Below are 15,938 nucleotides of genomic sequence, written 5' to 3' on the forward strand. Positions count from 1 at the left end.
TCTCTTACTCTCTCTCTCTCTTCCTATGTGCCCCCCCCCCCTTTCATACAATCAGTAGCACACACCCCCTCCCTCCTTCACTACCACCACCTCCACCTCTTCCACCCCTCCCGCTCCAAATCTCGGTTTTAGAGAGAACAGAGAGGAGGGCGCTGCTGCGGCCACAACAAGAACTGCGTTTAAAACATAAAAAGAAACCCAAAAGTCAGGTGTTAAACTTTACAAATGAATGCTGCTTTAAGGATGAAAACACAGATTATGCAGATTATGGATGTGAATAGTTTGTAACCTTTAAATTAAAGTAGCAAAGCAGTGTAGATAGTGTAGATAGTTAAATGTTTAAGCCAGATATTCTGGACATTAATTCGATTCACATAAAAAACGATCAGAAATTTGCATTGTTCAAAGCTTTAGGCGTCTTGATCATTTCATACCAGATTGTGTATATCTGGCTATGGATGACAGGACTACAGATTTTCATGTGCCGATCATAGTTTTAAAATACTAGAGTAAATTCTTTGCTCATCAAATCACAGCAAAAGAGTTTTTGAATAGCTTTTGAGAGCTAAACCATAAAAAATCATGAATGTTGAATATTTATACATGTTGCTATTACTGTTACTATTAGGACTAGTGCAATAACAGTGGCCCGATCGTATCCAGTGTGCTAATGGGAATATCTGCTTATAGAGGGAATTCGTATTCATTTGTATTTATTTATTTTTAAAGCGTAAAAGCCACCAGAACACCTGTTTAATTGCAGCTAAGAAGTTTCATTGCCTGCAAATACAGCAACATGTAAATTGCGTTAAAATTGCATAATTCACCACCCAAATGAGGTCAGCTTTGGCAGTGCACGCATTTGTTGGCACCTACATCAATGCATTTTTGTTCAGTTTGAGCGGGATCACATTTCTGAGGGTGAAAACTAATTAATTTATTATAACGGCATTCTGTTTATTCATCCCAACTGCGCTTTTATATGTAGAACAACTTCCGCAAAAAAATAGTTCTTTATCTTTAAATGAATGGAGAGCACGCATCATCCATCTGTTTTGATGCGACTACATACTGTGCAATTAACCAGTAGCATGTGCACAATATAAGGCTGATTATTAACCTCCAGTACCAACATGTGCTAACAATTTTCCCCAAACCGCAGAGCAAACTAAATGAGAGGACGCAAGGGAAAGATAAGAGCAATGAAAGGAAACCACACAGAAGAAAGAAAGACTTAATAATCGGTTTCAGACATAATAAGATGAATTTTGTTGCCAGTGTCCAATGTAAGTTAATAGAATTAAGTGAGAACATCAGTCAGTAGCTTTCTTAGTTTTATAACCAAAGATCATTTCTGTTTAAACAAGAGTGTTCAGTTTACTATGTTGCACTGCCATCTGTTGGACCTTCTTTTTAGCTGCATGCTAGAAACAAAATATGCAGTGTGGCTCATCTGGACCTGTTGATAACTTCATTCTGTGGCTTTTAGATTTATGAGCCATTTTATCACATCAATTACTTTCTGGGGGGAAAAGTGTTTTTCAAGCACAGAGACTGATGAAAAGTAAGATGTTTAATCACTGGAAAGAAAGAAAAAAAAAACAGGAAAAAAAAACCCCAGAATCCGCTGACAAAGAAAAGAAAGCTCATAAATCTCATAAGCCTGTTTAAAGTCCTAATCAAATCACTACAGATCTAGCATATAATATTCTTTTAAATATATATATATATGTATATATTTCTTATATTTTAGCTGAAGAGTATTTCCATAGGCACAATGCTTCGATTCAAATTGAGTCTAGAATCAGAAACTGTCCAGTCCATCTAGTTCAGAGAGAGATAGGAAGCTATTCTCAACAAATATTTCTCTGATATGATGAATATGAAGGCATTTAAAATCTTAAATAACAGAGAGCGCCTTAGAGGTCTTTGATCTTGAAAAGTCTCAGTTTTTTAAGAAAATGTTGCATTTTTCAATGATGCAGTAAACTGCCGGGACCACAAAATTTTACAGCGTGAAACAGTAAACACAGGTACTAATAACATTAAAGACGAGTCTGTGCTGAGTTATTAAATGTGATTAGCAAAATATGTGTTTAACCACACTTTCATATTAAAAAAAAGTTTCATAAGAAAGCTCTAATGGGCATTTCAGACCTGGAATTTTTACTGTTTCCCAGCATAAAGAACAAATGATAAGACACGTGAAATTAACCCAAATGCATGTTTATTGAAGTCAACAACTGAACTGTTATTTTAACAAAAGTAACCCCGAAAAACAAATACTTTATGAACGTAACAGCCAACAGATGCAAAACCCACCACTGCATGCGGTTGGGCCTCACCTTGATGACATCATCAGCCATAGTACAAATTAACATACATGACAGCACTACTCCCATGTGATATGGATATTTATTCAAAAGGAAGACTTGTCATTCAAAATAATAATGATAAGAACAAAGACATTGTCTGAGTTACTGAAATAAGAACATTTTTGTGAATGCAACACACATGAGAGTAAATCTGAAGTTTGTCTGGGTCAATTATTACACGCTTCACACTCATACACAAACACACACACACACACACACATATGTACAAATACACCATAGTAACAGACATCAAGCCTGCTGTGCATATCCAAATGTGTGTGTGGATGTGTTTGTATCCAAAGTGTATGTGCAAAGTATGTAGCTCGTAAGAGTATCTGGTAAAAGGCAACACTATATACATGAAATTAATTAAAAATCGTTGTTGAAACAATAACATATGCAAAAAACTAAATGTCTAACCTTCAAGTTTTGGAACATCTAAATTCAAGGAAAGAAAAAAAGATATCAATTGAAATGAAAACAATGAGATTATGCACAACTTTAATGAAACATAATTTAAAAATTAATTGGCTTATTCTACAAAATGAAAAGAGATGGGCGGCAGCTAGTGTGCGGCTGCCTGAAGAGGAGGTGGCGCGTCTGGTGGAAGGGCAGGACAGCTCGTACCGACCGAGGAGGGAGAAGAAAAGCTGTTGTTTGCTGGCATCTGGTGACAGTCAATCATTACTGCACTGATGCACTGAAATGCAATTAGACGTGAGTGCAAATCTCAGTCCAACACTATACCCCTACGTGGTTTTGATAAGGGCATAACGAGTCCTTTGCCAGTTGCTTCACTGCTTTTCTGCTGTGTTGAGGCGGTGCAGACGGATTTCACTGGGACATGTTTGCAGATCAGAGAAAAGCAGGGAGGTCAGCCGGTTAGGCCGCTGCTTCTCGTCTCAGGAGACGAACTTGTCATCACTGCTCATCTGCAACACTATCTACACTTTCCAACCATTTCTCATGCAAGCTACATGCTAGCAGACTAACTAAGACAAAGGACAGGACAATAAATTACAGGCAAATACAGGTCCATTAGTTTTTAAAAGACACTACACTTTGGTGAGTATGAGTCAGATATTCCTTTCTCCATTCACAGAGCAGAACTAGACTGAGGTTAAATACAAATCAATGGTAACATCTTCAAAGTGGACAACAATCTCTGTGAGACAGAGCCAATCCTCTGATCTGCAGGCATGATAGCAGTGAAATGATAGCAGAAGAGTGTTGTAGAGCAAACATCAGATAAACAGTGCAAGCTCAAACACACAGAATCCAAGCACTGTTTAACCCGGGTTCGCTACTACATCACCAGTCACTAAATAGTCTCACCAAGAGCTCTCGGCAGAAAAAAAGAACAACAGCTGACCCTGCTTCAGGTCGCATTACCCTTTGTAGAATAGCTAGCTTATAGACATACTACTTGCTCACAAAGAAGAAAGCTAGGTAGCGGTTAACAACAACACGGGGAAAGGAATGCAAAATCACATTCCCTGAACATTCCCATAAAATGTGTACAAAAACTATCAAAGACATAACTGTCTACAGGTAGACTGACAACAACAGCAAGTGGATTCCTCTCCAAACACTCCCAAACAGTGCTTCGAAGAGCCATCAGCACACGCCAGCAAAGCTATAGACGCTACTTCTACTGTACGTCTATGTGAACTCGTGGATGAGAGACCAGGAAGGAGAATCAGACATCAATCAGAGATGGAGTGGGGGAGACGAGTGATGAGAGGAGGGGACATGGGGTGAAGGTGGATCAGGACGCAGACGGGATGATTGATTAAAGAATGCAAGAAATGGACGGGCAGAGCAGAGGGGGAAAAAAAGAGAAGAGGACATTTAAGTTACTAAATGACTTTCTTCAGGGTTAGTGCCGCCCAGACTCGGCACCCTGCCCACCAAACCAAAGCTTGGCATGTGTACAGTCTAGAGCCCAGAGCCTCTTAGTTAGATTGCAATCAATTTCAATGACCGGGCCAAGTGGAGCTTTCAGTGCTAAGGCGAACTTCCAACCTTAATAAAACACTGTGCATTTATGGGAACCTTTTGCTAAGCTGGTAAATGATTCCTGCTTGCAATAACACACACACACACACACACACACACACACACACACACACACACACACACACACACACACACACACACACACACACACACACACACAAAAAAACAAACAGTAACAGAAAGGTTTTTTGCCGGGAAGTTTGTCATAATGCATGTAGCCAGTCCTATTTGGCCCTGTAGTGGAAAAGCAAGCAAGCATTTTCACCTCTGAAAGCAGCAAATGTGCCAACCTCTTAGAGGAAGTCATGATGTCACTACTCAATGAATTTAGCGCCAGGTGGCCTCGCCAAGACAAGCAGTCTGCTGCAGAGAGAAAAACGGCGAAGGTGAACCGTGGGATCAGCGGGGCCAGCTGGAAGGAAAGCCACAGTGGTCCACAAGTACAAACACTGGGCAGCAGAATTCAAGATAAACTCCACCACCAACTTGTCGCCGTTCAAAGCTCTCGACCGAAGGTGTGCTGCTGATTAGCATTTAGGAGCAGAGAGCCGACAAAGCAGGGAGAAACTCCATTCATCAGCGAAAAAAGGAACTAAGTACATAAACATTGTTGAAAACCTGAACATCAAAATCAAAATACAAGTTAGGAATTCGATTCATGGACTCCTGGGCTGACAAACTGACAAACACTGTAAAAATGTTAACACTGACAATAACATACTGAGACACTGACGAGAGAAAATCCCTCACGAGTCCCCAAGAGATCAAAGAAAAAAAGAAAAAAAGATCAAAGAAAATCAGAATATACAAATATTTGCAGTTAATGTTAGTCTTCATCGCAACATCATTGTTGTTATGTTTCTATTTTTTACCCAGATATTGATATTTCGACTCTGCATTTCCACGCATGTAATAAAAACAGGCAGGCTTTTTTTGAGTATATAAGTTACTGTAATGCAGTAACAGACTGTATGAGTTACAGGAGAGGGGGGGTGGAGAGAGAAAGAGAAGGGGGATAGAAGGAGAGACAGAAGGCAGAAACAGGACAGAGAGAGTGTATTTACAGCACACCAAACATTTTCTGTCAAGTAAAAAGAATGCTATATAATTCTATATATATATATATTTATATATGTATACTGGAGCCCCTGGGCTTTGTAGCACAAGGTGGGAATGCTGTTTTTGCATGGGTGTTGCATGTTTTTGTGGCGTTGCATTGTGGAAAACTCGATGGCTCGTACCGGGGTTTGCGAGGATGTAGGAAGAGGTTTGATGGCATAAAAAGATTAAACCGTGAGAGAGGGAGATTATGTTTGTCAGTAATAATTTGCTTTAGATGGATTTCTCTGTCACGAGGAGGCTTATAGAGGGATTCTGCCTTGTTAGATGTAGAGAATGAGGAGAAAAAAAAGTGAATAGACAGACCTGGTTTGGATTAAATGTTGAGAAGACTTGTGTGACAATGTGTTAATGTGTCAGAATTCGGATGCGTGTTAGTAGGAGGCTCCCGTTTGTTATTCTGAGCATCTATGAGCATTCACGTCTGTGTGAAAACAGATTCACCCCTTAACTGACACAAGTATGTTACATGTTCGTGTGTGTGTTTGAGTGTAACATTAGTTCATCCATATGTCAGTGCAAAATCTCACTTCCCTGTATCAATGCAAAGAGGGTAGTACCAGCTGAAGCTCAACTCAGCCCAGAGTCCTTTCCCCCCATTCCCATCCCAATCATCCCTCCAACAGAGTGAAGAACTGAAGCATCGTGAAAAAAAATCGAAGTTTCCTTTCCTTCACTCTTCCCCTCTCCTCCAATCCACGTCCTCCAACTTTTTCTCCGCCTCCTCCCGCTTCTTTCCTCCACCACTCTGTTCTCTATCTAGATAAAGTACTCTTTCTTGTCCTCTGCTCCGGAGTGACCTCCTTCTGCGTTGATGATGGCTGTGTCGGCATCCGGGGCATCATCTGAGCCCTTGGCCTCGTGGGTCAGATACGTTCCTGTGGCAGGAGAGAGAAAAATTTGGAGAAGTAAGATTAAATAAGGCAGCGAAAGTGCAACATTGTAACTGTAAAAATTAACCAGACAAAGACCAGCAGAAAATAAACCATTGCAGTTTGCTACACAGTGTGTTGCTAGCTAAAGGTCCAGCTGCTTTATTTAAACCTTACATGCAAGTTCTCGTGTTTTTAAATCATCCATCCATCCATCCATTCACTTCCGCTTATCCTTTTCAGGGTCGCGGGGGGCGCTGGAGCCTATCCCAGCTGTCATAGGGCGAGAGGCGGGGTACACCCTGGACAGGTCGCCAGTCTGTCGCAGGGCCAACACACAGAGACAGACAACCATTCGCACTCACTTTCACTTGCACATTCACACCTAGTGGCAATTTGGATTATCCAATTAACCTATCCCCACAAGTTGCATGTCTTTGGACAGTGGGAGGAAGCCGGAGTACCAGGAGGGAACCCACGCAAACACGGGGAGAACATGCAAACTCCACACAGAAAGACCCCGGCCTGATGGTGGAATTGAACTCAGGACCTTCTTGCTGTGTGGCAACAGTGCTAACCACCGTGCCACCGTGCTGCCGTTTTTAAATCAGATCATGAAATTATGTTTTTTCATATTGTGAAATGTGCTGCTAAACAAACTGAGGCAGACTAACTGTGCTATTATAAGGCTGCATGAAAATACTCTGCAGATAAACAGGTGAGCTTGCTGTACTGTGATGGATTAAAGTAAAGTGTGTGACTGGTGCACAGTGGCTGTGGTTTCATGGCCAGAGTTAGGTTACATCAAGTGTAGCAGAGATTAATATGGATTTTTGCTGATGATGCTGAGATCCATTGACTGAACTCTATCTTCATACCAACTTTATACCATCTAGAAAAAAGAGTGTACTGACAGTGTAGATGGAAATCAGCCAGAACAACTCATGAAACATCTGCTGACACCTGGTTCAATTCAGGTGTGCAAATGACAAAGAGCAGCAGGTCAGCTGATCACAGCCTGCACACTAAGAAAATCTACGAGAGCTCTCGAGTATAATTAGAATAACAAAAAGTATGCATTCCCATCTAGCCATTCATTTTATCATTATGTTAATATAGCACAAGGTTCAGTTAACTTTGCACAAAAATAGAAACATCCTTGTTACTTTCTTACTTTGAGTACATTTCAGAGCCTGCTATTTTGCTTTTACATTAGTAAAGAAGTTAAATCAGTACTTCAACTTTTACTGGAGTAATTATTAACAGCAGTATTTCTACTTAAGTACAGAACGTCTTCATGCCAAATATCTCTAGGGAAGAGACAAACCCCAAGTTGCTCTCTGATGCCTCCATCGCAGCATGAATGTGTATAAATGTTAGCTAGAAAGCAGAGAAAAAGTGATTGTGTGAATGGGTAAGAATGGGTGAATGCTCAGGTAGAGCAGAGAAGCGCTATTTAAGAACCAGTTTATTACTATTACCGTTTTAATATGATGTTGGTGCCTATTTTAAAATAATGTTAGGTCATCATAAGTCTGTTGAATCAAAGGTAGTTAGGTAAATAACCCCATCACCTATAAGGCTTTTACTTCTTACACAAATTTAAATGTAAAGGTCTGAGTGTTATTAGCTTTTTATTGCATGTACTGGTAGTTTACGTCTAATGAATAGGATAACTAGCATTGTGCCCACTATACTCATCACAAATTAGAAACCATATCCATTTGCTGACAAACAATTGCCTGAAACAGTCAGAGGTAATTGGTAGTGAAGGGAAACGGACATCATTCCTAGTAGATCTGGCACTTGTAAACAACAGCCAGCAGGCAGTCGCTTTCAATATTCTACCAGCTTGAAGCACCTAACTCAGGGATTGAATCTGGTTGAGTGGTGGTGGAGTTTGTTTTAATCAACCACCCCACCTGGGTACTGAAACAGGTCTTTATTGCCTCTGAACTTTGCATTACAGTATTTACTGTTTCCGTCCTAAAATTGGACTGAACGCATTATTTTAAATTCCAAATAAAAGTTGGTGATGTAACGAAAAGAAAAGGCTGGTGACACATCGCCGATGACAGGCAGTCTAATTTAAAAAGGGGGGTTATGTGAACCAAAATGTTTTAAAAAGAAATAAACATTCTCTTTGTGTGAGTCATTCATCTTCTTATTCTGATTTGAGCATAAATAAATTCATTAATTCCAAGTTTTAAGCTTATAACTCACATATACTGTAGGTGTAACTGCATTTGCATTTCTTTGTGTTCCTTCATTTGTTTGCATATTTGCAGGTGCGAGATCCAGTCTTGGAGCTCATGTATCCATATTTATGCAAGTGTATCTCTGTGTATACTCGTGCACGCATGAATGAGTGTGCGTCCGTGTGTTCATGAGTCCGTGTTTGTGGGAGGCAGTGACCTTTGTGTCTGATGAGGTATCTGCCGAGGACGATGAGGAGGCAAAGCAAGATAAAGACGATGACAGCCACTACCCCTCCGATCACGGCGTGGTCCACCCCCGAAGTCGTCGACATGGCTGTGGGGTCTTAAGAAAAGGTCGAGCAGTGTGGAAGAAAGAAGAAGAAAGGGGGGAAGGGGAAAAAAAGAGAAGGCATGATAAAGAAAAAGAGAAAAAAAAGCAAGAGAAAATGAGGTAGAAGCAGCGAGAAATAAGGGGAGAGCATGACAGAGAGACAGAGATTGAGAACAGAGGGGGAGACGAGGGGGTGGAGGAATATTGGTGGAAACGGATGATGAAAGGCGGTAGAAATAAAGAGAGTGAGAGAGAGAATAATGGGGAGAGTGACAGAGAGAATACAGAGCGAAATGACAAGAACAGGGGAGCAGAGAAGACTTGTCAATATATAAAACCCACTGAGGCAAAGTTTCAGAAGACAAAGACAGGGATGTGAAAAAGCCAGGCGAAAGAAAGAAGGCCACTGAGTCACCTTAAAAATTGTTTGCAGTCTACAAACCAAGTACCAATCACTTCGTGGGAACCTTGCGGGAACACACACAGACTCTTGATGTTGGCTGAAATCCTGACCCCTTCAGCCGTGGTGATTTCACTGTGACTGATTGATTTTATGCTCCTCTTTGAATTAAAATGTTCGGTCTTGAGAAATCCAAGGCAATGCACCAAACTGTACCAGAGTCCCAAACCTCCAGGGGCTCCCAAAGCCCCAGATTCTGCTTTTAGGATGATTTGATTAAGTATACATTTATCTAGCAGATTCATTCAATCACGGAGGATTTAGAATGAATATGTTTCATATACTCTAGCACATTTCAGAACTTCTTGTTGTTAATTTTAAATCATTGACATTCCATCAAACAAGTAATGAGTAAGAGTTCTTCATAACTTACTACAGTTTAAAATGATTGTCATGTATTGCAGGATAGTAACACTTAGCTTTTTAATGATTTAAAAGCTGTATTATGAATATATGTTTAAAAAAATATATACAAGTTGAAATTGCAGTGCAACCAGAAAATGCAGCAGATAATTTATTTGTTGCATCTTTTGAAGTTTATGATTCTTCAGTTTAGTTTTAATCCAGTACTTTGTGCAGTATTTGCCTCTGTATTTCCTTTTTTCCCCTCCTGTGTCAAGTTTATTCTTATGTCTGTGTTTCCCTGTTTAGTTGTTTTTACCCATTTAGTGTTTTGCTCTGCTAGCTAGTTGTGTCTTGTATTTAGTTTTATTCCCTCCGTGAGTGTTTTATATTGTCTGCACCCGCGTCTTGTTTCTGTCCAGCTGTGTCTAATCCCCATCAGCCCTCATTGTGAGCTAATATAATCCTATCATTCCTTTGTCCAGTGTCACAGAGTCCGTTTACCCTCCCAGTCTGTTTTCTGCCAGTCTGTTATTCCTGCTTCCTTCTGGATTTCTGTTACTTTGATCATGAACTTTATTGCTGGACTGCGTATTTTCATTTTACTTTTTCTGTGTCTACATATCGGTATCTGAATCCTGAGTTTCCTTCTCTCCACAGGAGTTTGCAAGCTCTGCAGACTCATTACACATAAATAGATTTCCCTAACCATTATGTGTAGTTATCTATGAGTCCTTACTAAGATAATATGACACAACAGTTTAAAAATAATCTTGTTTTTTATTGATTGCTTATGCTCTACACGACTCTGCTTGGATCAGCTTGTTGTTGTGTTTGTGGTGTTCCAAACAAATGCTGCCACCAGGGAAGTTGCAGGCCACCTTCAGATAGACAAACTATGCAACATCAACACCTAGAGATGAAGGCTGCTTCTCACGTCTCTTCTTTATTTTGTTAATCTTCATTTATTGGCCGTTATAACAGCTGACACCATCAAATCAGCAAATAGCTCAGCCAAGTCACGCTGTACATGACATAAAAGAAGTGTCATAAAAATACAGGAAAGACCTAACGGTAGCACTTTAGGATAATGTCACACTATTAAGCATTTGCAAGATATTATAAAGGTATTAGCAAGTGCTTAATTCATCATTCATATAACATTACTCCTCGTTAGTATGCCATTTATAAACACAAATATGTTTGTCGATCTGTTACACCAGTAACACCTATCATTGCTACTACATAACAGCTAGTAACAATGATAATCATGATCATAGTCATAAGTATTTATCTGTATTTTTTAAACGTCAAACTAAGGAGGAGTAATGCTATATAAATGATGGATTAAGCGCGTGCTAACGCCATAATAATGTTCATAATTATAAAAGTGCTAACAACTTAACAAAAATTTCATTTATGTAGCGTCTACACTTCAACACAATTATTTCAGAACAGTTTTTCATTTTTCTTTTTTTCTTGACTTGGGTAAGTTTCTGAATAATGTTCAGTTGACTTTAAGAGAAGACATCCTTTTCTCTTCTTTAAAGTGTTTTTTTTTCTGTTTGTTTGTTTGTTATGTTTTGAAGAGATGAAGGCTTTTCAGCCAACAACAGAAAATTTTGAGTTCCTCTTGTTGCCTCAAATCAGCCACTTAATCAACTTACTCTTCAGAAGAGAAAGCGATCTAAGTGGAAATAACACAATACATCAATCATTTCGCCTGGCTTTTTAGAACTGATCAGACACTGGGTGTTCATTATTTGAAAGTCACTTAGGCAGGAACAACTGAAATGCAGCGTGTCTTATACCAAAAAACACAAAAAACACACCTTAAAAAGATATTAGAGGAATAAAAAGGAACGATTTTGGAGAGGCTGTTTTTTTACCTGGCAATCAGCAAGTTAAAACAATGTGGAGGACAAGCTATTTTTCTTTACACTCAATTGGATTGCAGAACAGAGACACTAAAGCACAGCAATAGCTACTGTCAACCAGAAATAAAACTGAAAGTGAACATGGAAGAAAAGAACATTTTACAACCAGCTGGGTCACCAAAGGATGTAGTGAAGGGCCTTTTTGTAGGAGAAATATATTTCAGCCAATTGGAGACGTGAAGGGCCTGACAGTGGTGAACCAGAGGCCAGCTCTAGACAAGAGAATGGGAGAAAAGAGGAAAAGGGGAAAGCGGAGGGTAGGACTCTGTACGTCGATCAGAATAACACACAAACACAGAGAGTCGGGCACACACTCTGGTTGGCCAGCGTGGAGGTGAGAGAGGGGCATGCTGACGAGGCGAGACTGAGAATGAGCCCATAAATCCTGCTGTCAGCATCAAAGGAAAGCAGACAAGACCCAAGAACACCTCGAAGCCTGACCCCCCTCCCTCCTTGGTACGCGCACATACACACACACACAGAGAGAAACACACACAGAGGAAGTGGAACACTGTGTAAATGACTTGTACCACTTAAGGGGTCATGCTAGTCTGTGTGTCTTTGGGAGATAGAAGTGAGTGTGGATGTGAGTGTGTGCAGCACGTGGGAATGGTGGGTACTTGTGTCTGGAGCCAGTCTGTGTATGTATGGGCAACAACAAAGCATTATGTGGGCAGAGTATAAAATATTCATCCCTCTACTCACAAGTTCAAAGTGTCGCCAGACTACTTTTTCCCCCCAGAATCACAGACAGTCAAAAACAAAACTACAAAGAGTCAGGCGGACAGACAGGTGGACGAAAAGTTGGAACGACAGAAAACAAAAAGACCACAGGTGACTGGTGGAAAAGTTATACCTGTAATGTTGCGTGCTTCATCTTCAGAAGTGGATGGGTGGATGGATTGTTGAATGTATGGATGGAGGGAGGGATGGTTGGTGGTTAGGTAAGTGGAGGAATGTTTGTTAAGGAAGAGATTTGGGGTTCAGGATAATCAACGGGAGGAAAGAGGAAGACAAGAAAAAAATGTGAAACAGCTGTGACACAGCCAAACAAATGCCATTTTTTCCTTTATGGAGTGCTCCGTCATTTCCTTTGTTGCCACGCTTTTTTCTGTGTTTGCGTGTGTGCGCGCATGTAACACAAGGTCAGAATATTTTTGACTGCTACACAATTCAAGATCAATTTTTGGTACAGCGGGAAAACATAAGAAAGCTTCAAACGTTTTGGATTTTCTCGGTTATATTAAGATTCTCGCATCTCTTTGCTTACAGGTGTGTGTGCGTAAGTGTGTAACTGGTTTTACCTGTGAAAGTGTTAACTCCATTCAGCTGGACTGAAACTGGGGGCGTAAGGGAGGAGGCAGGGGATGAGTAGGCGGGAGTGGCAGTGATGCTAGAAGAGCTGGTGGAAGGAGGAGTTGGGGATGAAGTGGGGTGGGGGGAAGAGGAGTCTGGAGAGAATGGCAGGTTGGGGAAGAGAGCGTTGGAGAGGGTCATGGTGGAGGATTCAGAGATGGTGGTTGACACATCAGTTGATGAAGGGGAGGAGTTTGAGGAAGAGGAGGTGGTGAAGGGGTCAGTAGTGGAAAAGGGGTCAGAGTAAATGGAATCAGAGCCAGAGCCGAAGAAGCTGTCGGTAGGAGAGGAAGATGGGAGGGAGGAAGAGGGGGTGAAAGATGAAGAACCAAGTGAGGGAACTGTGACTTTTGGGGAGTCTGGGTCCATGGGATCTTTGAGGAGGTCGAGAAAAAAAATGAAGCGCAGCAGGAGAAAAAAACGGGTGAGCAAAGCGCAAAAACGACCACGAATTGAATGAACGGGTCACATAAAAGCAAAGGGAGAGAAGCGCAAGAAATGAACGAAAGCGGTTGGATGGTTGTGGTCAGGCGCGGTTGGATGAGAAAAAAACAAAAAGAAAAAACAAAGAGAGGAGGAAAGAAACAAAAGAAAATCAGAAGAGAAAAAAGATGGAAGTACAAGCAAAGCCACAACAAACAAAAGAAGGAATAAAAAAACGTGATGAAGAAAGAAAACATCCCAGAGTCCCTCTCCTTCCTCTTTCTGTCACCACACATCCCTTTTTTCCCTCTTTTTGCTTTTTCTCCTTACCTTGCACCAAGAGTGTGTACTCCCCCTCGCTGCTTCCAATGCCGTTGTCAGCGTGGCACACGTAGACGCCATTATCTGATTTGTTGAGCATCGAGAAATGCAGGACAGCACCATCAGGTTTGGCCTGTAAGGGGAGCCCTCCATCTTTCTTGTCCCATGTGTAGATAGTGGGCCTGGCAGACAGAGAGAATGAGAGACCTCAGCTGAAACATATACAGTCTGAACAATCAAAAGATTCTACAGTGATGAGAGAGGGGAGCTGTGACAAGTGCTTCAGGAGAAAGAAAAAAAGGTTGAGCGAGACAGGCGAAAAGAAGGAAGGGTCAAAGGAGCGGGGAAACTGGGAGGAATAAAGACAGAAAAAGAAAAGATAAAAGCAGGAGAGCAGAGCAGAGGAGACACGAGGAGAAACAGGAGGAGAAAAAAGGAGGGATAGGGAAGTTGTTGCAGGAGACAGCAAAGTAGATGAATAAAAAAGAAAGATGGAAAAAATAATGGCACGGCTTGAAGAAGAAAGGCACTTAAAAGCGACAGAAAGAGAAGAAGACAACAGAGTGAAGATCAGCATTTCAAATCAGGCTGCGCTAAAAAATCCATTCTGCATAACAGATTGTGAACGAGAGAGATAGCGAGACGAGCTTTGATAAAAGAATCAATTATGTAAATGTGCAAGTCCTTAAGCACTGTACAGTAATTAGGATGACGGGGAGTCTGAATCGGGCACAGACCTGAATATACTGGACTGATTAATCACTCTTGGAAATGTGAAAAAACTCCTAGCGACACCTAAAGGTGCGATCCGTAACTTCACGGCTTTGGCCAGGTTGGCATTCGTACGCTAACTGTAAATGGCAGGAATAATGAGCCTCTTTGAATAAGCTACTTCAAACCAGTATTTAAAACCTAGCTGGATGAGTCGCAGCTGTAAAGGAGTAACTCTGTTGGTCTTTGCTGCTGGGTAAAATTCTCCAAATGGCTGAAAGCTAATGAAAAACACAATCTGCTCCCTTGACACTTCCTGCGGAGATAACGCTTGGAAAGACCAAGTGTCAAAGTTTCGAGTATGCTTCATTTTAGGCAAAGAAATCCTAACAACCCTGAAGGGAAAGCCTTTCAGTGCCCCGAGGCAAATAAAAGATGATTATTCAACCATAAAATGTTTAAAAATCAGCATGTCGTTTCAGTGCATTGTGTGGTTACCTGCAATAAAATGTAATCTTCTGTTGTTTTACACCGCTTCCAAATGCTTGATAATGTGCAATTAACCGAACAATTAACTCCACATTTACAGGCTGTGACTCGTGTAGTAATATTAAACATAATGCTCGATATACGTTTACGTACAGCGGGGCAGCTTAAGTGGAGAAAGCGGATTGGTGAGATCACGATAATGATCTGATAATTCCCAGCATGCAGGTCTAAACTCTGCGCTTTATTCTTGGCTGTGAGCCCCGCTTAGGTGGAAAGTTTTCAATTAGCACACATGCATTAGTAAACACTGTACAAAAGTCATGATACGCTTGAAGACATTCCTTATTGCAATTATGGGTACTTTGGAGCTGCATACGCCTCCCTCTCCCAGTTGTAATCATTATCACTGAGAAGAATGAGCTTTTGGGTATTTCTGCTAAATTATTAATATAAGATTTGTTAAATTAAGCTAATTTATAAAATCTTTGTAATTCAAGAGTTATTTCAACCGAACATATCATGTCAACAGATAATGGTATTTTTACAATTAGAGATTATAAATGGATAAGCCTTGTGATTTTTTTTATGTTGTTTTTATTTTTGATTAAATCCCAGAGACTACACTGTTACTCTCGCTCTTTCCAACCCACTCTGTGGCGCTCAGTCCCAAGGTCACTGTTTCCTGCAGAATATAGACAGCCTTGAAGCTGCTCTAATTACCTTTTTTGTATTAACAATGGGTGAAATGATTATGCTACTAATTTTTTTTTTCTGTTTTCATCAGACAGACAAATTCAGCAGTTGAAGCTTGCAAAGATTTGGAGGATTTAGATGCTAAAGAGCCACAGCCGACCCTTTGGGAGTTTTTAGAGACTAAATCAGCAAAGGTAAAAGAACATCGCTCAGCAGACTCAACTTACAAATGAATGGCAATGTTGCTCTGTGTGTGCATGTGTATAAATAAACTTCTGTTTGACAACCTGTG

The 15,938-nt window shown here is 40.6% G+C and overlaps 1 protein-coding gene across 5 annotated transcripts in view; it reads right to left on the bottom strand.

Moving 5' to 3' along the window:
- Positions 1 to 2,210: 2,210 nt before the first annotated feature.
- Positions 2,211 to 15,938, bottom strand: part of cadm3 (cell adhesion molecule 3) — a 113,957-nt gene continuing 100,229 nt past the window's right edge. Inside the window, exons 8-12 of one of the 5 annotated variants that reach the window (XM_080861481.1) lie at positions 13,763 to 13,935; positions 12,958 to 13,383; positions 12,510 to 12,530; positions 8,801 to 8,926; positions 2,211 to 6,391 (exon numbers count right to left, since the gene is read on the bottom strand). In XM_080861481.1, the coding sequence (XP_080717607.1) occupies positions 6,273 to 6,391; positions 8,801 to 8,926; positions 12,510 to 12,530; positions 12,958 to 13,383; positions 13,763 to 13,935 (865 nt within the window). In that variant the 3' untranslated portion in view covers positions 2,211 to 6,272. The remainder of the gene's footprint in view (positions 6,392 to 8,800; positions 8,927 to 12,509; positions 12,531 to 12,957; positions 13,384 to 13,762; positions 13,936 to 15,938) is intronic. The other 4 variants (XM_080861478.1, XM_080861477.1, XM_080861480.1 and 1 more) reach the window with 4 other exon arrangements.

This window comes from Rhamphochromis sp. 'chilingali' (assembly GCF_963969265.1).
Source record: "Rhamphochromis sp. 'chilingali' genome assembly, chromosome: 16".
Lineage (NCBI taxonomy): Eukaryota > Metazoa > Chordata > Actinopteri > Cichliformes > Cichlidae > Rhamphochromis > Rhamphochromis sp. 'chilingali'.